At 41.6% G+C, this 25,839-nt stretch overlaps 1 protein-coding gene across 1 annotated transcript in view; it reads left to right on the top strand.

The window, feature by feature from the left end:
* LOC124156142 (cytospin-A-like) overlaps positions 1–25,839 on the top strand; it is a 526,115-nt gene that overhangs the window by 228,325 nt on the left and 271,951 nt on the right. The window contains exon 3 of the mRNA XM_046530489.1: positions 17,925–18,203. Coding sequence (XP_046386445.1) covers positions 17,925–18,203 — 279 coding nt within the window. The remainder of the gene's footprint in view (positions 1–17,924; positions 18,204–25,839) is intronic.

Here is a 25,839-nt window from a genome sequence, read left to right as displayed (position 1 = left end):
AAGGAGATAGGAACAATCTAAATATTAATTGATAATTTTGTAGAGGAATATGCCTTTGTTGGAGGATCCTTGGTCGTGCAAGAGTTTTCAAATTAACTACGGAAAGAATATATGAAGTGTTGCAATCAGACAAAGAGATTTATAAATCGTAAATATTTAATTTGAAAAATTTATTTTGGAGACGTTCAATCCGGATTGAGTCGATATTATAATAAAGTGACCAGTTAGCAAAATATTCCAATTTGGAACGTAGCAAGGAGACACATCTACTGTCTTTACTGCATGAATATTGCTAAACTTTGGACAGATTCCCATAAAGAAACCTACATTCTTTAACGTTTTACCGACAGTTCGGTCTAGCTTCAGTTTTAGCACATGAAAACATTAATATTCTTTTGCTTCTAAATTTCCAGGATTTCAATTTTCTCACGCAGTGTCGTCGTCAGTTGTTATCTGACACAATTCCACAACGAGGGTAGCACTGAGTTACGATGGTAACTTTTAGACGTGTAAACGTGCAGTAGTCGCGATCAACGTCGCGACGATCGTGGTGTAAACGGGGTAAGAGAGGGGGTGTTAGAATAGGGAAGGTAAAGAAAGGCCTCCCTCCCGAGTGCATGGGCGAAGTTTTGAGTTTTATGTTGCGGAGGGGCAGCAATACATGCAGGGGTTTAGGGGTATGGAATATCCCCTATGTAACGGGGGGGTTCCCGGGGCCCTCTCTTTAGAAATTTGTTGGAATTAGCATCTGAAAACAGCATTTTAAGTGCTACCTAAGAATTTTTTTTTTTCATTTATACAGGTTTCATTCTTTTCTTGGACAAATTACCATTTAAGTTTGGTCCAGGCTCCCCCTGTCCGCCCTCCCCAAATTCTGCCCATGCCCGTGACAGCTATATTAATTTCGTCGTGTTTAATCTTTCCCTTCCATTCATCGAATTCTTTTGAGCAATTGTGATTTCTGGTCGGAAGTGTAAGACCCTAATGTAAGCCTAAGTATCTATACCAGAATATACCGTTACACGGTAAAACTTATCGTTAATAATAAAATTATTTTGTTGTTCATTACTGTATTTATTCTACAATCATGTGAAAGAAAGTTCGCTGGAGTTGAATCTTACACGAGGCTTGCATTCCATGCACGGTACGGAGGGAGCATTCGTTGTCGGGTAAGCGGTACCTTTCCCAGGAGTGTGGCATACGCAGCACGTCAGGGAGGAGGGAAGGGCTGCTCATAATTATGCATGATGTGTGTTTCCGCCGCGAGGCAGCGCGTCGAGCACCGGTGAGCACCTCAAAAGAGGCATCAACACCCTAATGGGCAACACCCATGTCGACGGGATTTACGATTGCTTTTCAATAGGTTTTCACCTCAAATGGGCAGAGGGAGCTGGCCCTCGAGTTATCCTGAAACGAGCTCCTCTTGACGCCGCGGACAACTTGAGGCCCGCCCTCTCGCCACGTGGGACCTTATGAGAAAACGCTTCTTCGCCCAGCATCTGTACAAGTCGCACTGGCCAAACTGAGTTGACAAAGGTTCGAAAAACTAAGTGATCAAGTGTACGTGTTTCTATTTTTTTGGTCAAAATTTACTTTTGGTCTGGAGACGAGGGTAGTTGTTGTAATGAGACAGTGTTTGTGTGTGTAATGAGACAATAGGTCTGTATCTTACCTTGCTATATATGTCTATTTGCCGATATTAATGAGGAATCTCCTTCCTATTGGAGACAAAAATGACATTTATGATTCTCATGAATAGAAATCATCTATTCATCGCAAATCCGTCGGTATACTTATCCGTCCGTCGGAATATATATCTTAAACTTAACCCCAATTTTTACAATACGTTAGTCCACTGTTGGGGTCTTCGTTTAAATGATACGTTACTCGGGGAATTATGACAAATCTCAGAGATTTCTCATTTCTTATCTCAACTTCATGCCTGTGCATGAAAGTTGAAAGAAATGTCTGATCTCACATTATTTGACGCGCCACAGGCGCGTTACAGCCGTCCCGATGAACCAAGTTCACCACTTCCAGCAAGTTTACAATGAAAATTATTATTTTGTGCAAATGTTTGTGTTGTGAGTGTAGTGTGTTGTTGGCGCTAGCAGAAACTTAAGCAATAAAATCAATACATTTGAAAACATTGAAATCTGAGCTTAATATTCTATATATTTCAGTCATTATAATTTGTACATAAATTATTTTATTAATTATTTATTTCCGTTGCAAGTAGCAACTTTTTGCATTTTAATTTTTTCTGTGCTCAACGGAAGAAGTGGATATTACTTACGGATATGTGGAGGTGAAGAATCGAGGATGCCATCTTCCATGTAGATATCTACCTTAACCGGTAGATTTCCTTTGGGAGTATGATACAGACAGTGCAGCTGTAACTGCCAGTGGCGTCTCGTCCTGTCTCAACTCGGAGCATCCATTTCCTCCCTCTCCCACAGTGCAGTTCGATTCGTTCCGCCGATTGGCCTGGCGCCCGGCTTGCGTTGCGGTCCACTTAACGTCCCTTCCATCCTCTCTCCGCTGAAAGTGAGCGCGGACCGGCTACAGTCCATTATTCGTGAGTACGAGAGAATGCACTCTGCCGCTCAATTGACGAACATCCGTGATGCCCCATCGCTCGTTTTCGGGTGGTTGTGGGCAGTGGGAGATAAAGACTTACCATCATGACGTCGTCCCACCCACACAATAAAGTTTATACTCTCTCCGAGTTTTTTTTTTCAACTTTTATGCGTAAAATGAAACTGCCTCGGGCGTTATATACCCAACACCGTAATGGTTGTGTTGCAAATAATCTGCCGTATTGTTAGGTTTGCGGGAAATTCACATCCTTTTTTGCAAACGTTCCTGGCTGTACCCATTCACTCGAACTTACGTCGATTATGTGAAAAAAAACGCGCAGTGAATAAAAAGGCAAATATAGGTATTTACGAAGAAAGCGAGCAAGAGACAATGTGACAGTTTAGGGTAGGGATTACGTTACCAGAAAATGAATTGTTGGAGCTGCTTTTAGGTTATTCTTCAAGCAATGCAATCACGCCTAAATGATAGAAAATTATTTGATACTCTCCGCTGTATTGATTAATTGTAGAAATGTCCAGAGGCGTAGCCGTAAACATCGCGCACCTTTTATTTTCTGTGTGCGTAACATTCTTTATTTATAAGGAGATAGGGGCTAGATTCCTTTTGCTACTCCAAAAGGGTTAATTGTATCTATTATAATTGTTAATTAATTACTATCCTCGCAGTGCGCTTTTGTGGCGCCTTTCTTGATTCGTTTGTTCAGTACCCCTCCTGCTCCGGTCTTCATATCAGTGAATTGAGTTTTTCTCCACATTAGATATCGCCGAAGAAACGTCTCGATGAGATAAATTCTAATGCGTTTTTCCAGCGCTTTTCGTGAATCCTTCTTGTGAACTCTTTATAACATTTTCGACTTTACTTAGTAGATACTCGAGTTTGGAAAATAAGTATGCGTGGTATGATCCACGCTGATGCCTCATTTCCTACTATGGTTTCGGCGACGATACGTAATTTTCAAGGTAATAATATCGAAGCGATGGGCACAAGTACAGTGAAATCGTGGAACAAACTAATTGAAATATCTTCTCCTCATTAGTTTGTGCTGTAATACATTCAATGAAGAGTGATAATAACACTTGTGCAGTACATTTAGAGTTATTATAGGTTACAATGACTGAAATGAATTGTTATTTGTTTTTAAAATTCTTGTCCTATTCATAAAATTTTACCTCTTCATCAAAATGACCTTACAATTGTAAAGCCGTAATCATTTTCATCCCTTCTATCTCTTGATTCTTCATTGCCTTGTTTTTATTTTTCTTGCGTACGGGTTTGAATAGTCACCATTTTCGTTGGTAAAGTTTTATGATTAGGTTAATTTTTTACGTACGTCATATGAGTTTGAAGTTGCCGTTGGAGAGTAATACATCATATTAAATAAAATGTTTTCTTGATAAAGGCCATTTATAAAGATTTATATTTTATAAGCGCACGGGGTGCGCTTTTTACTGCCACATGTTTCACTTTCACTTTTTCCAGGTCGGTTAACTCCACAATATTCATTCTTTTACGTGCAGCACGTTCAGTTGCATGTAGCGATGGCATCCCTCTCAACCCCTTGTCTTTCGCTGGGGACATTCTCGTCGACACATTTTGTGAGTTCGTCGTTCCTCCGCCTCTCTCGCGTTTGAGCACGGAGGAAATCATCAATATTTTCGAGTCGAGAGAAAATATTGTGAAGCATCTCTCGACGCAATCGCGCGGCGTACTTGAACCCGAGTGACCCCATAGCTTCCTCCGCCTCCACTTCCGGGCTGAGCGTCCCCCCACCCCCCTCATCCACCCTCTATCACCCGCCCATTCTCCCTTCGCCGACAGACCTGCCTCGATCAACCTGGGTAAAGGCGCACGGGCTGATTTTTAACCCCCGCATATTCTACTTTAAAGAGGCCGAATACCGCCCACACGAATCTTACGATAGAGGATTCTCAAGTCGTCCTCTTATATGTGTTGTCACCCGCCGCCCATTTAAATGGGTTTACAAAAGTCGCCACTCGCGTCGCTGACGGACAAAATGATCCGTATTTCACGGGGAAATAAGGAATAATTAGGGGTATTAGTCGGAAATTATTTACATGATGACATGGTCTATGAAATGCATACATTTTCAATGCCATTCCTCATAATTACAAACATTATAATGGAAAATATTGGAAAAAAGTAGATCGAATTGCTCTCATCTCCGCGCCGTGGACATTTTTGAAAACCGATTGAAGTGCGACCGAAGTGGCAACAGAAATCGACTTTCTAAGGGATGCCTCCTCTATGCATTCCCCTTGACCGCCCATCGGGGCCTGGTTTTGGTGGAAGCTCATTTTATCGTCTTGAGACTTCTAGGGTATTTTAAATAAATCCTAGTTAACATTTTTCTCTACCTACTAATTTTAAAATGTTACCTCGATTTCTTTCTCAAATGTACTTTTTTATTTTTGCAATGAAAGGAAATTTTGCATAAAGTTCACCCTTCCTACCCTGAAAATTTCAAGATGGAAGCTTTACTTTTAAATGATTAATACGTGACCTAAAAAGGCATGGTACGACCGTTAGAGAGTAATGAATGCGTCTTTTGAATCCATTGAGGGATATTATTCACTTCTGCATGATTTATCGTCATCATTCCTGTAAAAATTTATTTTCTAATCAGTTGGATACCTCTTAGTGTAGAAATAACACTCAACAATGAATTCCAATGGGAAATTCTTTCTTGGACGCATTGTATGCCTATCATCGTACGTAAATTAGAGAAGTGTAATAGCCAAGTAGAGGGGTTTCCGCCACCAAGCGGAAAATGATATTTTTTCGAAATCTATGTTTACCTACCTTTATACGATGGAATGCTTAAATTGATGAGATGGAGGGATAATCATTTTTTACTATTATAAATGTTTTAACCCTGTGAAACGGAATAGCTATTAAGCAGGAAATCGAATTTTGTTGTCGAATGTGAAAAAATTTTCGAACAGTCTCTTTCATGACAATTTATTTTGGGCTTCCTCTGAAAATACGCGCATCTAAATCCAATTGTCTTCGCTCCCGCATGTAGGTTTTTAGGGGGAGGTGAGAAAGATTAGCGCACCTTCCTCCCCCTTTCCACCCCGTCCGTGTCTGAGGCCATCATCCCCTATCTCGTGGTAGGGTTGCGCCGGCCCATTCCCGTCGCACGTATCGATTGTCGAGGGGTCTCCGCGTGTTTCGTGTGCGGTGCAAGCGAGTGTGCACCTCCGGCCGGGTCGATGCCTGCACCTCGGCCGCCGCGCCTCCCGCGTGCGGCGGTTGTCAGGGTGTGGTGGGATAGTGGTGGTGGTGTCCAGACGGGAGGATTGTCTGCACGCACACGTTTGAAATGCACCCGGGGATTCCCGTGGGACGTGCCTTTTCGTCCGCCGGTCCGCGCCGCGGAATATTTAACGAGAGGGGGAGTTTGCTGAAACAGAGAAGAAATCTACTATGACGGCGTGATGAAAACAATCATAGTAGGACAAGTGGAAGGGAAGAAGGGCAAGGGACGACCCCGAATTAGTTACATAAAATATGCTGTAAAGGATGTTAAATAGAAGAAATGCGTCGCTGTGAAAAGGCTTGCGAATAGGAGAGAGGATTGGAGAGCTGCGTCAAACCATTCTTAGGATTGTTGAATTATGATGACGATGAATCTCCTATGGCCGTAGCTTTAGGGATGTCGTTCACAGGTACTGAAAAAATTGCTGCGTTGTTTTGCTGTTACGGGATGATTCGCAGCAGTGACCAACCCCAGCGTCTCAACCGGTCACGCTTCACAAGCTTTCACTCAACTCGGAGGAAACTTAGCCAGGGTTGAAGGGTCTCGTTAAGGCTGCCATGGTTGAGATACCACTAACACACGCACACATACATGCAAATCTCACCCCTTGATCTCAACTCCGTGAGAAAATACTCGTACTCTTACGATGGTTCGTGTATTGTGGACGGGATATGTGGACCGGATTCGAAATCAAAGATTTCCTTATCAATGCACTTAATGGTCCGTTCGTCGTATGAACAAAATGTTGAGTGATCAAGGCATGAGGGCCCAAGGGGGGCCCTTTGAAGGATGCAACACACAGGAGCCAGGACCCAGTACCTTAAACTGATTCGCCCATTCACCCTGGGAGGGGGTGGAGTGGGAAGGAAAAAGGAAGGAGACGCCGCGGCGTCGGGCGACGGGCTCCTATCGCCGCGGCGCGCCGCTGCGATAGGAGCCCGTCTACGGGGAGAGGATATGGGTGGAAGGTAGGGGATAGGGACGAACCCGCGTTGCCATGGGGACAACGGGGCCCGTTACTTGCGAAACCATCACTCGATTTTCTAACGAAATTGGTAGCTTTTTCTATGAGGAGAAAAATCCATCGATCATTTCGTCGGATTGTTGAGTGATCAAGAAATGAGGGCTCAGGGGAGCCCTTCGAGGATACAACCGACTTTACACCGGGGTCGGGACCCAGTAATTCAACTGATACGCCCGATCACCCGAGGAGGAGAGTGGAATGGGGAGGAAAAAGGATGGAGGCGTCGCCGCGATAGGAGCCCAATGACGCCTCCGGGGTAAGGATAGGGATGGAAGGGATGGGACGGGAAAAACCCCCGCCGCTATGATAACCGACCGGGGCTACTACTAGCGAAATATGGAAAACCAGCCGAATCGTTGGCCAGCGATTTTAGAGGATTATCCTTTGAGGAAGAATAATCCAACGATCAAATCGCTAGATTGTTGAGTGATCAAGAGAATGAGGGCTCGAGGGGAGCCCTTCAGGGATACAACACACCGGGGCCGGGAACCAAGCCAGTGGCTTATACGCCCAATCACCCGGGGAAGGGGAGGACAGGAAGGGAAAAGGAAAGAGGCCCCGCCGCGAGAGGAGCCCGACGACGCCTCTGGGAGAGGAAAGGTGCGGAAGGAACGGGACAAGGGAAAAACACCTCAACGCTATAGAAGCGAAGAGGGCCCTACTAATTAGCGAAACCAGGCAAAGCCGTCAATGTGCCAGCGATTTTAGAGGATTTTCCTATGAAGAAGAAAAATACATTTTTTTTCATAAATCCAACACAAAAAAAAAGAAAAAGACATTTTTCTTTTTTATGTTTGCGCATTGCTATTGCATTCTTTCTAAGATTTACAGTTTATAGGCTCAAGCCTCACGCCTTTCATTAGATTCGTTGCATCGTCCTTTGCAAGTTTCACTTAAACCCTTGATTGTCCAGAGGAGGCAACCGACACAGTGATGTAAAGAGTAATTGAAAGCTAATCGTGTACATTATTTAAGCTTTTCGCAAAAATTCACAAAATGCCCCGCCTAATATCAAAGGTATCGCGTTCTTTTAAAGTATTTATTTATTTGCACGATACATGACGACGTCTTTCAGCATCATCCTCCTCATAATTAGTTTAGTTTTAGCATTACACTTCAATTTGTGAATAAAGTAGTATTTATTTGAACCTCAATATGTGGCTGATGATGCCACGATGCGGTACAAGACATTGTGCGGTATTCTTGCTAAATATATCTTAAAATGTATTTTAGATTTGCACGATACCTTAAATTTCTCTGTGAAACTGTTTTATTGGTTCATTGATTATGAGAAATATTGCGCTGTAGTAAAAATTTTTATGGAAAAGATTGTCTCAGCTTGGTTAATGTATTCAATGGCTTATGCCATTCTTTCGTTGTTATTTTTTTAGAATATTGGCATGATGATAATTGGGAAATGCAGTGAAGAAGATAAGGTTGCGTCTGTAAAATCCTTTCCATTTTGTCTCCGACTAACTTCTGCCCTCCCTTATTGGGTTTTTGTGGATGTTTTATAGATACCAAATACCAAGTTATCGAGACACTGTGTGTTCTAGGAATCTTAGATCTTTTTTATTAATGTTGTGTGTTTCTCTTTAAACATTTTATTTTTATTATGACTTCGATCGCATCACAAGGATGCGGTGCACGTACAGTTTGACTTAGCTTGAGCATGGGCCTGAACAGTGAGCCACCATTGCTATTAACGGGTTGTTATTTTACGGGTTTGCCGCCTTCCTTAGGGTGAATGCCGGGCCAATACCACTCCCTTGTCGGGCCAGTGTTTATCCCCAGTAGTGCTGAAGAGGAGCAAGCCTAAGGAGCTCCACGAGAAGTTATATCGTTGTTGTAACAAGGAAGTCCTAAGAAGGGTAGGAGAGAAGAGAAGCCTCATGAAAACCTTAATAAGAAGACGGAACAACCTTATAGGCCACATCTTGAGACATGATGGCCTGATGAAGACAATCGTCGAAGGACAGGTGGAAAGCAAGAATGGAAAAGGAAGACCTCGAACAAAATATATGGAACAAGTAAAGAGAGATGTGAAAGAGAAGAAATACGTAGGAGTGAAAAGATAAGCTGATAGGAGAACTGAGTGGATAGCTGCGTCAAACCAATCCTAGGATTTTCGTCTGAAGACTTTCACAGCTTCTTTTATCTATGTTGTTGGTGGTTTTCGGGTATTGCTGTGTACAAAACATTTTAACTCGACGTTTCACTCCTCCTACTGGGAGCGTTATCAAGAGAATGGAAGGAATTTATTCTCGTCCCGAGATTATTTATGTTTATGTTTTTTTCGCTACCTATTGTTGTGCCGGATTTGAATTTTAGCCGCTAGCCGTTGGTCATTATGTTGTGCTAGGAACCCTCTCCATATACGGCTGAGGTTATACCCATCCTCCCTATTAAAGTTATTAGGTCTTTTCGCTATCTCGATGGACTCACGTATAAGACGCGGATGGTATTCTTCCGTCTTCGCTAATACCCGTGTAGCGTCAAACATTATTCTATGCCCAGGGCTGGAGGCAAAATGTTCAGCAACAGCTGATGCGTCCCACTGATGTAATTTTAACCTTTCACCTGTGATTGCCAATTTATATATGGAGTTTTTCGAGAAGAAGGCACTTGAGACGAGCGAGAAGAAACCATCATGCTGGTTGAGATATGTGGATGATACCTTTGTGATCTGGCCACATGGAAAAGAAAAACTTGAGGAATTCCACGTACATCTAAATACAGTACATCCAGACATAAAATTCACAAAAGAACTCGAAGAAGAAGGTTGTCTCCCCTTCTTAGATGTACTGGTTAAAAGAAAAATAGATGGAAGCCTAGGCCATTCAGTGTACAGAAAGAAGACCCACACAGACAGGTATCTGAATTCAACATCGCATCACCACCCACAACAAAAGGCCTGCGTCATTAAAACGCTAACCCACCGAGCCAAAATCGTGTGTGATGCTGAGCATATCAGTGATGAAATGCAACACCTTATGTGGGCACTGAAAGGCAATGGTTATAGTGTCTCTTTCATTAAAAGAGCAATGAAAGAAAAACACCCTCCTCAAGATGACAGCCACAAGGGGAAGAAGCCACTTACATACGCTAAAATTCCATACATCTCCGGGGTCACCGATAGAATCGCCAGAATCCTCCATAAAGGCAACATTAAGACTCGCTTCTGCACCGTGAAGAAGATTCAGAATATCCTACCTTCACCGAAGGATAGCCATCCTCCCCTTCAATCTATGGGAGTGTATGAGGTTCCCTGCTGCTGCGGCAGAAGCTACGTGGGACAGAGTAAGCGTTCAATCTCCCAAAGGCTTAAGGAGCACGAAAGGGCGTTAAAATTACATCAGTGGGACGCATCAGCTGTTGCTGAACATTTTGCCTCCAGCCCTGGGCATAGAATAATGTTTGACGCTACACGGGTATTAGCGAAGACGGAAGAATACCATCCGCGTCTTATACGTGAGTCCATCGAGATAGCGAAAAGACCTAATAACTTTAATAGGGAGGATGGGTATAACCTCAGCCGTATATGGAGAGGGTTCCTAGCACAACATAATGACCAACGGCTAGCGGCTAAAATTCAAATCCGGCACAACAATAGGTAGCGAAAAAAACATAAACATAAATAATCTCGGGACGAGAATAAATTCCTTCCATTCTCTTGATAACGCTCCCAGTAGGAGGAGTGAAACGTCGAGTTAAAATGTTTTGTACACAGCAATACCCGAAAACCACCAACAACAATCCTAGGATTGTTGACCAGTGATGATTTTGTTATTCTGTTAAGATTGAATATTCTATGTATTGTTATTTCTCGTGGAAATAAACGTTGAACTGAAGTGATCCCTTCGTCAGGCTGCCCTGCAGACTACGAGCAACGCGCTCTTCGAAACATTGGCGAAAATGGAATTTTTAACCCGGGCGTAATCCCGAGAAAAAATCATCAGTCACATTCGCCGGGAAAGTCTCATCAAAGTCTCAAGTCTCATATATCGTTAGTGGCCAATTTGAACCATAAAAATTGCCAATTTGCCTCTCGGACGCCGTCGTCGACTATTTAATCTCGGCGCTCATGTCAATTCACCTCACATGCAGGTCTCCGTATAAAAGAAATCTCTCAATTTCTTTTTTTAAATTCAAATTGTAGGGATGGCTACTACGCTCGTTAGTGTTCCGGCGGGAGTCTGGATCCAGGAAAATGTGAAGCCGAAGGGTGGGGACTCGCCTGTGGAGCGGGTGGATGTGGTGGCGGTTGCCTCGGGGAATGAAGGAGCGCATGGTCCGACGTCCCGTGAAATTTATTCCGCCCCACGGGACCCGTGTCGCTCTGCGGCGGCGCCTGTGTTCCGGGGTGCTCCATGGCCAGCCGTTTTGTTGGATCGATCAGTCGAAAACATCGTCTATTGCCTGGTTTACACGCCGCAATAGATTACTGTAGCAGTAGCCTGGTTTACACGTCAAGAAGTAACTCCAAAACGATTTATCGCTTCTAGTACCAAGCGTCCCGATAGTACCAGCACGCTTCCTTGGCAACGGAGGAAAAAAACAGATGAATGACGGTTGCGAAGGAGGTATAATTTCATTTTCTATTCTTTGTGGAAAATTTTAAATAAATTCTTGTTTAAAATTGATCCCTCTAAGTAATAAATTAGAAAAGACAATATGTAACTATTCTTTGCCTGCGTAATTAAATCAACATTTACCTCTTGTTATACTCTCATATTCATAGATTTCTACTGTGTTCCCAGTTGTTCCGCTTCGTCTTTGCAAATAGATGGAATAAAGACTTAAATCTTTTCGTGCTCTTTTGCCAGTGCTTCATAGTCGCTATCCATTCGTTCGAGTCGAGTCTTAATCTACTTCGATGTGTGGGCAAAGGTTATGATTTTGGGCATTAAATGTTGCCATGGACACTTTCAATACCTATCGGTGATTGTCATCTACTTCTACATTTTCTATTTTTTAGGAATCTAAATCGTCGTTAGTCGCTTGGAGATGATGTACAATCATTTATATTGATGGTCGGTCGATTGTAGAGTCGCATTTTTGACTATAAGGTTTTTCTTGGGTATCAAATTGATTTTATGGTTGGAGTGTCAGTTTCTCACCCTCAGGACCCTTATTCGAACACTGCCCGTCATCATCACTGGTCAACAATCCTAAGATTCTTTTAACGCAGCTCTCCACCCAATTCTCTTAGCTACTAATCTTTTTACACCTACGTATTTTTTCTCTTTCAGGTCCTTATTTACTTGTTAAATATATTTTGTTCGAGGCTATTGCCACGCACGTGTCCCTCGACGATTATCTTCATCAGACCATCATGTCTCAAGATGTGGCCTATAACGTTGTTCCGTCTTCCGTTTCCAGAAGGTTTCTTTTCTCTCTTACTCTTCTTAGGACATCCTCATTGATATGTACTCATACTGCCGGTGGCAGAGATTTTTCTTAGGCTACCCCATCCCAGTTTTAGTGTAGTGTGGAGTGTATTTTATGTGCAGCAATCAGTCCAGCGGATAGGACGTTAAGCTGTGATCTCCTTGGTGCCGTTCCTCAAAAGCAACCCACCCTCATGTCCGCCGTTCTCCTAATTCTCTAGATAAAATACCTTAGGCTGATAGGTGGTGAAGGGAACTTTTAGGTCGTTGAGAGCCGATTTATTTTTGTTAAATTCGTCAATATTACTGCATTTAATTATTTCCGAATTAACAGAACCATTTCTTGTGACTCACACTCTTTTATACTCATATGTTCGTGGTTTCCGAGAATAGTTCGAACTTTCTACCATCGCTTATCGGAAACGACATAGGTTTACGTTGTTTATGGCGGTCATTGGCTGCCTATCGATTGATTTCTAACCATAGAAAGTCGATGACAAAAGTTACTCATCGAACCAGTCTACGCGTCTTTCGCCGACTCAAGGGAGGGGTTTTCGGGTTCAGTCGAAGGGTCACAGGGGTTTTATTTCGTTCTTCTCTTTTTATTCTCCGCCGAAGCCGTCGTCGAGGCCCTCTTCCTTCTCTTCGCATTCTCCCCCTTCACATCTCTCTCTCCGTCTCCCGCTTTGGCCTTTTGTTCATCGAACCGATCGCGGACACTCGAATGCAGTTCCCTCGTCGCCCTTTCAAAAGGTCTCCTCGCCAACGATTTTCGTCGTGCGATCGGGATTGGGGGTTCGAAGATCGGAATCATGGGAGGGAGGGTGAGTGTGTGATATTCACCCCTCGCCGTCGGCATAGGAAGTTAAAAGAGTGCATTCCCCATTGCAAATCCTCTCGGTGTAATCAGTTGCCTCGAATTTATGGCTAATAATCGGCGCACCGCTCTATGAGAGGGAATTGAATCGGAATTAAATCACTTTGCTGTGATGGCAATCGCCGGAAATGGATTTGGTGCTCTTTCAAATCGAGTATATTTCTACTGTAGTCATGTAACGGTTTTTTGAGCGGCTATATTATTTGTGTTTAAAATTTAAGCATAATTATTTAACTTAATTATGCGAATGCGCGTTACGTCGCCTACAAAAAACTACAAGCATTGTCGGAGTAGTGTGTATCGCGCAGGTTTGTTTAACTGTTACCGTAGGTTGGATTTTCCGACAGGAATTATTGGCTTCGTGACGCGTATGATAGGTTCACGTATATGCATTTTTCGTGCATCTCGGTGAGGTATATCCATATTGGCTCTTTCGTTAACTGTTATCGATAGTAAATGTCATTGGAGGAACATATTTATTTTGTCTTGAGAAGAATTAAGAGTATAATCATATTATTCCATCCCATTTTTATGTTAGTTTGTTGATTTTCAGATCCAAATGCTGTTACAAATATGCTTCCTCACTATATAGCACCAATGCTTTTTTATTTGATTATTATGTACCTTCCTCTTAGTAGAGAATTTCTCAGAATTACCGGGGTAAATTATTTAAACATGTGTGATTCTTAGTAAAAAATTACTATCGCTTCCATCCTGGAAGTTCCATGTATTTTTCCCTTTCTAATCGGCGTAAAATGTTTTGAGGTTTCCGTTAGGAAGTCTGGGCTTCGTGACGCGAATGATATGTATAACGGAAACGTGTATTGTATTGAGATTCTGTTGTCAGTCTGACGGAATGTGGAATGAAAATTTAATGTCGAAGATTTTCTTAAGTAGTCTATAGTCGAGTTATCATATTTTACTTGCCAAGAGTTTCTCACAATTACTGTGATTCAAAACTATTTTTATGCCACGATATGCTTCGCGATTCTCGTAGGTTAAACAGGTTTCCCAATTCATTGGAGAGGTTATTTTATTTTCTATTGTCATCTACATTCTGGCATTTACACGAGGGAGCCTTGCACATCATTTCCATTAGATTTAGTTAATGGATGTTAGTTATTTTCTCCTTTCTCTAGCCATTCTTTTCAAATACACCGTTTATATTTTCCTTTGTCCCCATACGTTTTTTATTTCGTTTATTTTTCTCTGTTTCTTGTGTTCAACATCATAAATTTTCCTTTTTTTAATTTGTTTTGAAGATGGAAGAGTACAGTCTTCTTATTATACCACAGGCGACGTAAGCGATGGACACTGGCGCCTTTCCTGATGGGCCGCGTTGCAGAGGCGATGTTGATCGTTGCGCCGTGACGGTGGGTCGTGTAATTAAAATCGTCGTTTTAGTCCGTCTCGGCATTCTCGATTGCGTGATAAGGGATGAGCTCCATTGGGGAGACCGATGGGCTGTTCGTCGCCTTCATGAATATGCCGCTATTAATCTGTGCAGGCGACGAAGAGTGGAACAGGCCTTATGTATATGCATGATTGAAATTGAAAATCACAAAACGGGACGCCCGCAATACATTTTGTGTATCCCCGTCTCGACTTGTTTTTCCTCGAATGAAGCGACAGCTTTTCCCGTAAGCGGGTAGCCGTAGCAACCCAGAGAGTTTTTTTTTTCACTTGACAGGATATTTTTTTCCGCATGAACTCATTTTAGTTTTTAGAATGGCGTAGTGGTGTTTTTGTTTTCATGTCTGGTCTTTGGCATCTTTATTCCAGAGGGAACCTCATTGCTATCATCCTCTGATGCATTGCTCATCCTCGCTAGCGCTTTTCTATGCGATCATCCTGGAGGGCTAGTTACGATATGCATTAACTTGTGTAAAGTGGATAGTATTTGCTCCTAGTTTTGTTGGCGGTGTTAAATCTCATGGTCCATACAAGTTGCTTTGTTTACGTGATGAACTGTTTTTCCATCTTGTTTCCTAATGTGAGTTTTTACTTGTCCTTGTATCGTTAAATAATATCATTAGAGGTTATGTACCTAATAAGCTCAACAGATTCAGGCTTCAATTGGTGGAAGTTAGACATATTTAAATAATTAAAAGATCGGAACACTTTTCCACAAGAATTTTTAATACGTACAACGCGTTTCGGCTCAGTGAGCCAACGTCTGTTAGTTATGTACCTAATTACTCCATTCATTCAATCTTTGATTAAGCGTATCTATCGTTTAAGGTGGTAGCCTTCCTGAAAATAGTAATGTGAGAAGACAATACTTACGTATGCTTGCGTAAGTATTGTCTTCTCACCTATTTAATTTATTCTGTTTTTAATACTTCATAGGTCTATCCGTGATGAAAGAACAGAAATGGTAATTTCCATACTTTTTAATTCCAAAACTTAACAACCGACCCAGGTTTCAACGCATTGTGTCATTTTCAAGTTGACAAAAATCATGAAAGTTACACGATGTGTTGAAACCTGGGTCGGTCGTTAATTTTTGGAATTAAACAGTGTGAAAATAACCATTTGTGCTCTTTCATCATGGATGTATCGAACTTCCACCAAATACGCCCGGAAATGATTTTACGCGTTTACAGGTCTCTTAATTTCTTATTCAAAACGACTGTTATCTTCCTTCCCCAAAGATGTCTGTCTTTCATCCATGGTTCATCTATTGACGTTATTATACATGTGTTACCCCGATATCTCGTCCTGTTACCGACTTGGTTTTCCTCGTATTCCTTCAAATACTTTCATCATCATCACTGATGAAGGATTTTGTGCTTTCCCGGCGAAACTTGTTGATGAAGCCCTCTCTGCCGTCGTCCCGAATTTCGCCCTGAAGACGATGGCAGAGAAGGTCATTGAAACGTTGGCAGCAATGTCCATCCTGACCCGGCTGATTTCCCGAGAAGACTTCATCATCTCTCATCAAAAATCCTGAGATTATCGCTCCGCTTATGAGTTCTCCACGTATGATATCCATTTTATCGTATTTACGCACATCTTCTCTTTTAAACCCTCGGAAACTTGTCCAATGCAACAATCCCTTTCCCAGACCTTTCTTGGCAAACCTTCCAGTCTAGTGGTCCTTCGAATGTTGTCCTCGCTTTGCCAACATGATATGGTCGATTGGGTTGACTCATCATCCTCTTAGGGTTTTTTGGGAGGCATATTTTTCATTGTTATTTTGGCCGCTGTGTCTTAACTGTACTATTTTAGGCAATTTATCTAGAAATTTGGGAATACAATACGTTTCCATACTTTGAATGCATGTATACACGAAATCACAATGTATGCGACGAGGCTTTTGGCCAATTAACCATTTTATGTGCTCAGTGGTGACTAAGGCGGCACCAGTTGGGGTGCCATCAGCCCCCGGCAGGGGTCGTGGTGGAGGAGATGAGAGAATAATGGATGATTGCCACTTCGTGGAGCCGCAGTTTCCTTGGAAACCCCCCCTCTCCTCTCCCATTCCGTCATCCATGAAAATCTCGTCTGACCCACGCAGTTAGTCTTTAGCCACTCCTTCCGCCCCCCGGCGCCCTTCATTTGTGAGCAGTCCTTTCCAGACCATCGGCGCCCGCATTCGACCTATAGTTTTGCTTCAATTCCTCTCTCTCTCTCGGACACTCGCATGGCAATTGCCGCATCCTACTTCTGTTCGTTTGTATTTTTGCTCCGAAATTCTGACTGATGTCCCGGAGTTGAAGAGTTCAGGATTCATCTCATAATCCTGTAAGTTCCGACCGTGAATAAATGTAGAGGATTCATTTCTTTGCTATTCTAATGCTGGCAAATCCAATGGATATAATTTGTCTTTGGCGGTATACAGAGAAAACTTGCTTTTTTATTATTTAGTATATTGATTTTGTTATTTAAGTTCATGGCTAAATGAAACCTTTTTTTCCTAAGCGAAAAGTTCTTCTTTTCGCGGTCCAGATTTCAACGAGATATGCCGTCATCTGCGGATAACATTATGTGGTGGTCTTTAAAATTTCAAAGCATTTAAAAGGTGTTTCCAGGCTGAATCATCATATCTTATATATTTAGCATCCTTAATTATACCTGCCGAATCGTGATTTTTGAATTACATTGAATTACTTTTTTGATGGGCGATTGCATTGTGTGATCGAAAGTAAATCATTGGAGGAAGTAGAAGAACATGAAAGAGTAATTTTTATAAGCAATTTAATAAGTGATTAATTGAGCTAAAATTAGTTCAATGCTTCCGTGTAAACGTGGTGTAAACCTACCTGAAAATTAAGATAACCCCATATAATAATATAACTAATAACTTCAGGCTTTACTTTGTGAAACCTCTCCATATTGGAATTAAGGAAATAAAACTTTGTAAGGTTCACTGATTGTTTAATTAAGGGCACGACCCGGGTTTCGTAACTTAGTTACATCGTCAGGTGACTAAACCTGCATGCATCATACATTTATACCCAAAGTACACAAGTGACTGTGAGGACATCTGTCGGAAAGGAAAAAGGACCCGCTTCCCAACTAGTCCTTTTTCCTTTCCGACAGATGTCCTCACAGTCACTTGTGTACTTTGGGTATAAATGTATGATGCATGCAGGTTTAGTCACCTGACGATGTAACTAAGTTACGAAACCCGGGTCGTGCCCTTAATTAAACAATCAGTGAACCTTACAAAGTTTTATTTCCTTAATTCCATATAATAATCTTTTTAGGCCAAGTTTTATTCAACCATCTTATCTTTTTTCTTTACAGACCGGTGAGGAGCGTGCAAAAGTGTTCGGGTGTGAACTCGGACGCAAGGGGTCGCTCAGCCGTCTCGGCCCCCGGCAACCCGACGGTCAACCACGTGGCGGCTCCGTCTCCGCGGGTCGCCACACCGTCATCGTCCAAGGGCACCGCGGGCATCCCCCGTCTGACCCCGGCCAAGAGGCCTCCGGATCCCCTGAGGGCTTCGTCCCCGCCTTCACCGGCCGCCGCCAGGGTGCGGGACTGGACCACTGCCGTCAGCCAGCACCACGCAGCGGCGCAGTCGTAAGTACTACCACGCCTTTGGAATTACTGCGATGCTGCGCTTGGGACCAAGATTGATATAATAATAATAATAATTACAACAAAAACAACAACAGCAATTATTTTAATAATGATGATGATAATAATAATAATTACAATAACAATAATTTTAATAGTAATAATAATTCTTCTTCATTGGGCGAGATTGCGACTAGAAAGTCCCATCTTCCATCTAACCCCTATTTGGCAAAATTCGAGATAGTATCACTATCTGTCTACGAGGATAGCGTTTGTATTCACATTGTGCCTGGAAATTCTATTTGCATTAGGTCTAGTTCTCACGAAGGAGTAGTGCTTGCCTGGATTTTAGTTAAATTTATTCATAGAAATTTTATTAGCTTACTTCTTACATTTTGTCGCATGATGATAGCGGTCACTCCATTCGCCGATGTTTGCAAATTGGAGAAATCGTTTTTTATTATGTATTGAGGAGTTTAGTGGCACGTGGGGAGTTATTTTTAAGTGAGGACGCTCCGGAAAGGAAAATAACGATTAATTTAAATAAATTAAGTTTTTGCCACTGTTTTCCGCAGTTTGCCGTGGAATTAGCTTTTATCTGGAAATAGTTTGTCAAGCTATCGCAAACCATTTTGATGAACATAGTTCATAACTAAATCAAATGCAGACAATAACTGTATTCCCATTACGTACTCCCTAATATTTGCATATTCTTATTGGCTTTATTTCCACTTCAAATAAATCGTTACTAGGAATTAATAGGGCTGTTTTGGACGGAAATGGTGATGTTTCCTTAGATTTGAGGCGTTGTTTTTTTTTTAATTATTCCCCATCATGAATATGGATCAATCTGATCGATTAATTAATTCTCGAAATGCAAGCAGCGGTGACGAGTTAATTCTGAGTACCGCGTGGATTGGAAAACAGATGCACCTGGCTCTGTGTTAGACCGATGGTGTCCAGGAAACTTGCTTCTCGGTTATATTTTATGCTGATTTCCGCCTGAATATTCATGCCTGCGTTGTGAAAATATCGAAGCTTTCTGGGTAGGAAGGATTATTTTTCTTCTGATGAATATTTAGCGTTACAAAATTTTAACTGGATGCTAATCCACGCCTAAGTGAAGGTCGTATTGGGATTGTATTGAGCCCCGATACATTTTATGCTAGAAATTAAACGATTATTGTACCTGTCTTTTCCGTGGTGTATCCCCTTCATTATTTTTATTCCTATTCGGAAATTTAGTTTATCATCCATATCGTATTCTGTGTGTTGCGCTGAAACAGGTGTGGAATAACCTTATTTAGTCGCGAATTTCTTTCGCTCCCAGCGATGCACCTGATTTATCTTTCAACTATCTTCCTTGCGGTAATCTTCCGAATTTTATATTACCACCGTATCTGCGGTTGTATTGCGTCTCTAAAATGCTCTATGTCTCATACTAAAAGGCGTTTTGCTTTGGTAATTACTCAAATATTGTTTGTAAGCCAAGCATATTGCCATAGACCCCTTATCCATTATATATTAATAATTTCCGTCGGATTTGGTTTGTCTGCCCTGTATCCCAAGTGCTTGGTCCATTCTAGGGAGTCAATGATTGTATTTTTCATGTGTTCTATCATAATTCAAGCTAGTGGCTTTCGAGTTTGTAACATTTCCGATTTCCTCATGTAAATCGGTAGTTGCTCATTATGAAACGATCGCATATCATTAGTGTGTTATTTTGGTCGTATTTTTCTAATATTGTCCTTCGATTTAATTATTTTCCCTCCTTTACCATATGCTTCGAGCATTAAACGTAGCAAATAGTTCCCAGTTTTAACCTTTAAAAGGTCTAACCTTTTTCCTTTGACTCCGTAGACTAAGGGAGGATAAAAAACTGTCCACTGTTATTTTTTCCTTTAACTGAGCGATTAACTGATCTCGTTTAATTCATAAAATCCAAGAAGTCAATTGCTGAAGATTAATTATATTTTATGGTCAGTTTATCAAAAACATAATTTATCTCCAGAAATTGTCTCATTAGATTTTTAAAACATTCTTGCAGAGATTTATGTTGCTAATAATTCTGAAATCGCCATAAAATATTTAAAATGTAGTTTTTTTGTAAACTCATCAACGAGGAAACTATAAAAATTCTTGTAAATGTAACTCCCTTGTCATGCTATACATGGGAAGCTGGAATAGTTTTAAAAGTGATCACTTGAGCAAAGCTCACGGCTGAACAAATACGTAGGGATTATCACGTAGACAATCTTCTTGGTCGAACTTGTTCCGAATCCAACTCCATTGAACGGAGAACTGGTCCAGAGTACTGAATAGAAGACTGGTATAGCGTGCGAGGCAGTCCAGGATTCTGTTTGTAATCTAGAGAAAGAAAACCGGAGTGATTTCTGCGCGTCTATTCCTCTTGCGGGCACCGGTTGCAAGTATTATATCCGGGGGGAGATGTGTGGGACAAATGACGCGCTGCATATCGTTCGTCTATTTTTTTTCTTTTGCCGGTCGGGTACACAGCTGGGTGGATGCAAGCACGTAATGAGGTGCGCTTGAATGCCGGGGTACTTGACCCAATCAGTTCGCGCAGCTGCTTTGATTCCACCACCACATGAGCTCCCCTTGGAAAATAAAATAAAATGGGGGAGGAAATGTAAACACACGAGCAATGGCGACCAGTGTGCCAGCTGCAGCAAGGCCGAGGTCGAGGAATGTGCACTGCGGATATCTGTTGTAATGTGGTCGTGGTCTTTCGGGTTAACTAAAAAGTTTTTTTTTCGGCCGTTCTTGGCTATGCATAAGCATTCACTTGTGTTTATCCGGCTGATAGGGAACGTAGTTATATGAGATTAAAAGGTAGGTTAGAAGGTAAAGGTGGGTAGTGAAAAACTTGAAGAGGTTCAACTATTGAGGCAATATGTTAGAGGAAAACGGATACAGTAGTAATGACATCAGAAAGAGAACTGCATTAGAGAAGGAGGCGTTCATGAACAGGTAGGGAGCTTCTGAGAGGTTCGCTATGTAAGAATTTAAAGAAAAGATTAGTGAAGAGTCTGATCTGTAGTGTAGCGATTTACGGTGCAGAAACGTGGACACTTAGGAAGGAGGACGAGAAAAGACTGGAGGCATTCGAGATATGGGTGTGGCGAAGAAAGTAGGTGAAGTGGACGGAGAGGAGGAGGAACGATGAAGTTCTGGATATGGTGGTTGAGGAGAGGCAGCTTTTACATGAGAAAAGAAGGAGACAGAAGGTATGGATCGAGTACTTAGCGGGGAGGGGATGTTGAAAATATTGTTAGAGGGGATACTGTTAGGTAAGCGAGGGAGAGGAAGGAAAAGAATAGGATTTTTAGATAGAATGATTGGAGTAGGTCTTGTTGTGCATTGAAGAGGGGCATGCATGATGGAAGGGGAGGCTCCCGGAATTCTTGAAGAACTCTATGGAAACCCACCTTAATCGATAGAATACTTTAATAATAAGTGAACTTAGGAAGTGATTATATTACACCGGGACTAACCTAGGTGATAGCTTTACGGGATCACCCACATTGCTTTTCGGGTTTTTCGTCGAGTCAGTGTCGTAATGGCTGTTTACTTTTCGAAAACCGAGTCGGTTTACTTCTTCAGGGCTGATTAGAATGGAAAAGGACTCGGATGTCGTAACGACGGCAGTCATGTTGTAATTCACGCGGTGTAAAACCCGAATAGGTTTCTACCTTCCTAGTTCGATCTCCAAAAAATACTTCTTGATTTTCCGGTCGCAATGATGTCAGTCTCGGCCTCAGATTTCTATCTCGACTTGAGATTTCAACTTCGACCATCCATGACGCCTCTTGTTGCATCAAAAAATTGTTCGATGAGATTTCGTTTTTCAAAAAACTAAAAAAGTGCACGGCAATATTGTTATGACAATGAAATTATATCTCCTGGACATAGATGTATTGTTAAATGTCTTTGCGAAATTGAGTGAAATTTTCACACGCTGAAGTAATAACGTGAAATGTTAACCTGAAAATATTTAAATATTAATATGAATAATCATTAATTTTAATCACTTTCTGCGACCTCGTCGTAGCTGTAGTTAGGAAAGTTGAATCATGGAAACAGCAAATAACGTATTTCGAAAGACGTGATTCGCAAGGGAAAATCGGCTGATAGGGTTTATGCATAATGCAGCTTTTCAAAGATTTCAGGTGTTTGTCGAGGGCTTTAAAAATATCCTGTCCATTCATTCTTTTTTTATTTCTTTTTATACTTTTTTGTAGGTTAAGCCTTCGCCTCCAGAAAATTTTAGAAATTTTCCATTGAATTTAGAACGCACCTTACCTTAATGTATTCCTTTTATTGCGGAAAACGTGATTCATATTCGTATGGTGGCTTTTAGTAGACTGCAGCGCAACATATTTTATATTGGCCGAAGGCGAAGTCAAATATATGAAGTTTTATGCACGGCGATGACTCCATAAAATTACCCAGACTTGTTATTTGATTTTCCGCTTGTGAACTAGCTCGTTTTATTTCCTTTTCGTGGGTCGCGTGATGATGCTCGCGCCACGGACCGTTCCGTGAATTAGTTGACAGAATTTCGAATGGCGAGCTCTTCGTAGAATCACCCAGGGCGTCGTATGACCACGATGACTAATGAGAGTGGCCGATGATGTAATATACCATGGTTGCAGACTAGAGGGTGGGGGGAATTGAAGGTTGACGTTGATTCAGTTGTTTCCAGTAGGTATGGCGTTATGTCTAAATATCGGTAAGCACCACGATGTTTTAATATACAGGGAATCCGATGTTGAGCTCTGACCAATGGCTATGCATGGTTAACGTGAAATATCGCCCGATATTAAAAATTAAAGTTTCGCACCCGATAAGAATTTCACTATATAATGTCATGATATATTTTTCGATAACAAACGCATCCTGATAAGATAGGATTGGAATAGTCGCGGAATATAAGTCTATAAATTCAATAATAGAATAAATCGTCCGATAAATTATCACTAGATATCACCCAATATTACTTGAGAAAGACTGAATCCGCGAACTGAGTAAAATACAAAGGAAGGCTGCGCGGTTCGTCAAAAACTGCTACGGGCGTACAGTCTGCGTTACCCAGATGTTAAGCGAATAAGGCAGGAAGCCGCTGGAGACTCGGAGGCTGCCTGCTAGGTTTAGATCGCTTGAACAATTAAGAATGGATATCTTCAAGAGCGACACGGAGAACATAATATTAGAGCCCCACTATATTTCCAGGTCCGACAGAAGCGATTAATTTATAGACATGTTTTGCCGAATTGGATATAGGAATCGATATGTGTACGCGATAGGTATGAAATTAATATTCCGAAGGACCAGGCGGTTTTAGATAATAGAAAAGGCTGTTTCAGATGGATAATTTATGCCAAAAAAATAATAAGGACGACTCTCAAGTACAGCCGTTCTATATGGCGACTACGAGCTGACTGCTTGCCCACGGCACTGGACACACATGGGGGCAGTTCCACAATTTTACTTACTTAGTCAACCAATACAAAATTTGACTTACTGTGCAAAAAAAAAGGATAACGAATTGAAATTGGTGGGATTCGAAATGATCACAAAGGTTTCAAACGAAAGGCTTTGCCGGCCTCGGTGGCTGCGGGGTAACGTCCTCGCCTGTCTAACAAAAGGACGCGGGTTCGAGTCCCGCCTGGGTAGATTTCCCCTGTCCAGGGCATGGTTGTTCGTGTACGTTCAATTGTTAAATTTGTTGAAAACCCCGATATAAAATGGCCAATATGAGCAGTATTCGGTGGTTTTAGAATAAAATTTAAAAAAAAAATAAAACAATGTAGGAATTCGTTTTTCCCCCGAACCATAAAGGGCATAAATAAATACTAGGCGTTATTTCCTAACAGCACTTCCTTTTTATACGTGAACGGCTGGTGTCCTAACACCCCTTGCCACATGACGGCATTGCGGCATGACGGCATGTAGACGGCTTGCGGGTTATTATTTAGATGTAGATGTAAAATATATCATGTTATTTTATCAGAAGGGGTTTTTTTATCGGTGATACATAATCTGATATTTTTGTCGGTCCCAATTAGGCCATATTTATCCTTCCAAAATTTATTCTCGTTATCGTTTGCCAAAAATCACTGTTCTCCGTCGTCGAATCCCCGAGGACTAGTTTCCAGTTCCTCCACTGCTTTGTGCATCGTCTTCGGTGTTTCGACCCGACGCTATTCTTAGCACGCCATAAATTCCTCCGTAATGAAGCCGTGAAGTTCCTTATTGTTAATTTTTCCATCGCGGCCGCGCGTTGAGTTATCGCCGGCCTACGTTCGCCTCGCAGGGCATATATTTGCGCTTCGACGTGGAGGTTGGGGGGTGCCCCAGCAGGTGGCCAATTGCCAATCCGTTTCCCGGGCACTATTCAAGCAGCGAGGGAAGCATCACCGCAGCCCACCTCACTCTCAGTCAGCTCGACAAGATACGAAGCTCCGCCCTCCGTTCTCGGTCTCATATACGTATCCTCGGGGACCATAAATTAATGAAATTTCGTGAAAATTCTCGCCTCGGTCTGAGCGTTATACTTCCCGGTGTTGATTTACTAATTTTCGGTGAAGATTTGGGTTTCGTTCCGACACCTCGCGTGGAAATTTCGTGGTGAAATGAGTTTCTCCTCTGCCGCTGACTGGCTTGGTCCGTTTGATCTCTTTCTTACTCCACGATCCACGCGTCATCACCTAATTAATAGCTGTCGCAAGTCGTTTAGGTGTCCGTTATTGCATTAACTTAATTCCAATATCTTATATCGACTGATAATAAATTGATGAAGCATGTAACGTCACCAATAGCTTCATAAATCATAATTTCATGAATTTCTTACCTTTTCATCTTTTATTGTACACATTTTCACGTATGATATTTTAAAAAATATTGTACAGGTTTATGTTAACATTTTTTGTACTTTGATCCGTATTAAGAGTAGGTTTTATTTGGCTTTATTTTCCATTTTCATTAATTTAGTGAATCATTTTCTAACCATCCTATTAATTGAAGGAGTAAACATTTGGAGTTTAACGTTTTGTTGTTGTTGATGAAGTGAATTCCTTCATGTAACGAATTTTCGTTCGTTTTGCTTTAGGCCTATTGCGAAGGTAAATATTATCAAAAAGCGTGTCACTAGTCTCGAGTGAAGCACACAAATTCTCGAGGTACGAGGTTGCCCAAGGGAAGAAGGACCTTTACCATGAACTTGTGGATTTCACCCGCCTGGAGTCTAGTTTTGGAAGAGCTGTAGTCGTACCTCTTTTAACTAATCTGTAGTTTGAAGCCATGTGTGGATGAGTTTAATTTGGATACGAAACATTGAGCTCTGTTTTTATTTGCGCGTATAAATATGTAATGTATGCATTAATATTAAATTGTTTGTACGTGTGTGTAGGTATTAATTGATTTTTTTTCTTTTGCTTTTGGTTTCGTTTGCACAACTTGTAATGTGCGTGAGAGAGAGACATTTGACATGGCAATGTCAGCAGGACCTAGAATGCTCAACTGATCACTGTTTTGTATTTGGACTTGAGCGTACGCAAAGTTTATTTTTTTGACGAGGGATTGCTTATTCGAGAAGTAATAAATGAAGCCTGCGCTA

Source organism: Ischnura elegans, chromosome 3, assembly GCF_921293095.1.
Source record: "Ischnura elegans chromosome 3, ioIscEleg1.1, whole genome shotgun sequence".
Classification (NCBI taxonomy): domain Eukaryota; kingdom Metazoa; phylum Arthropoda; class Insecta; order Odonata; family Coenagrionidae; genus Ischnura; species Ischnura elegans.
Note: the sequence above shows the minus strand (reverse complement) of the source record. Positions and strands in the feature narration are given on the sequence as shown.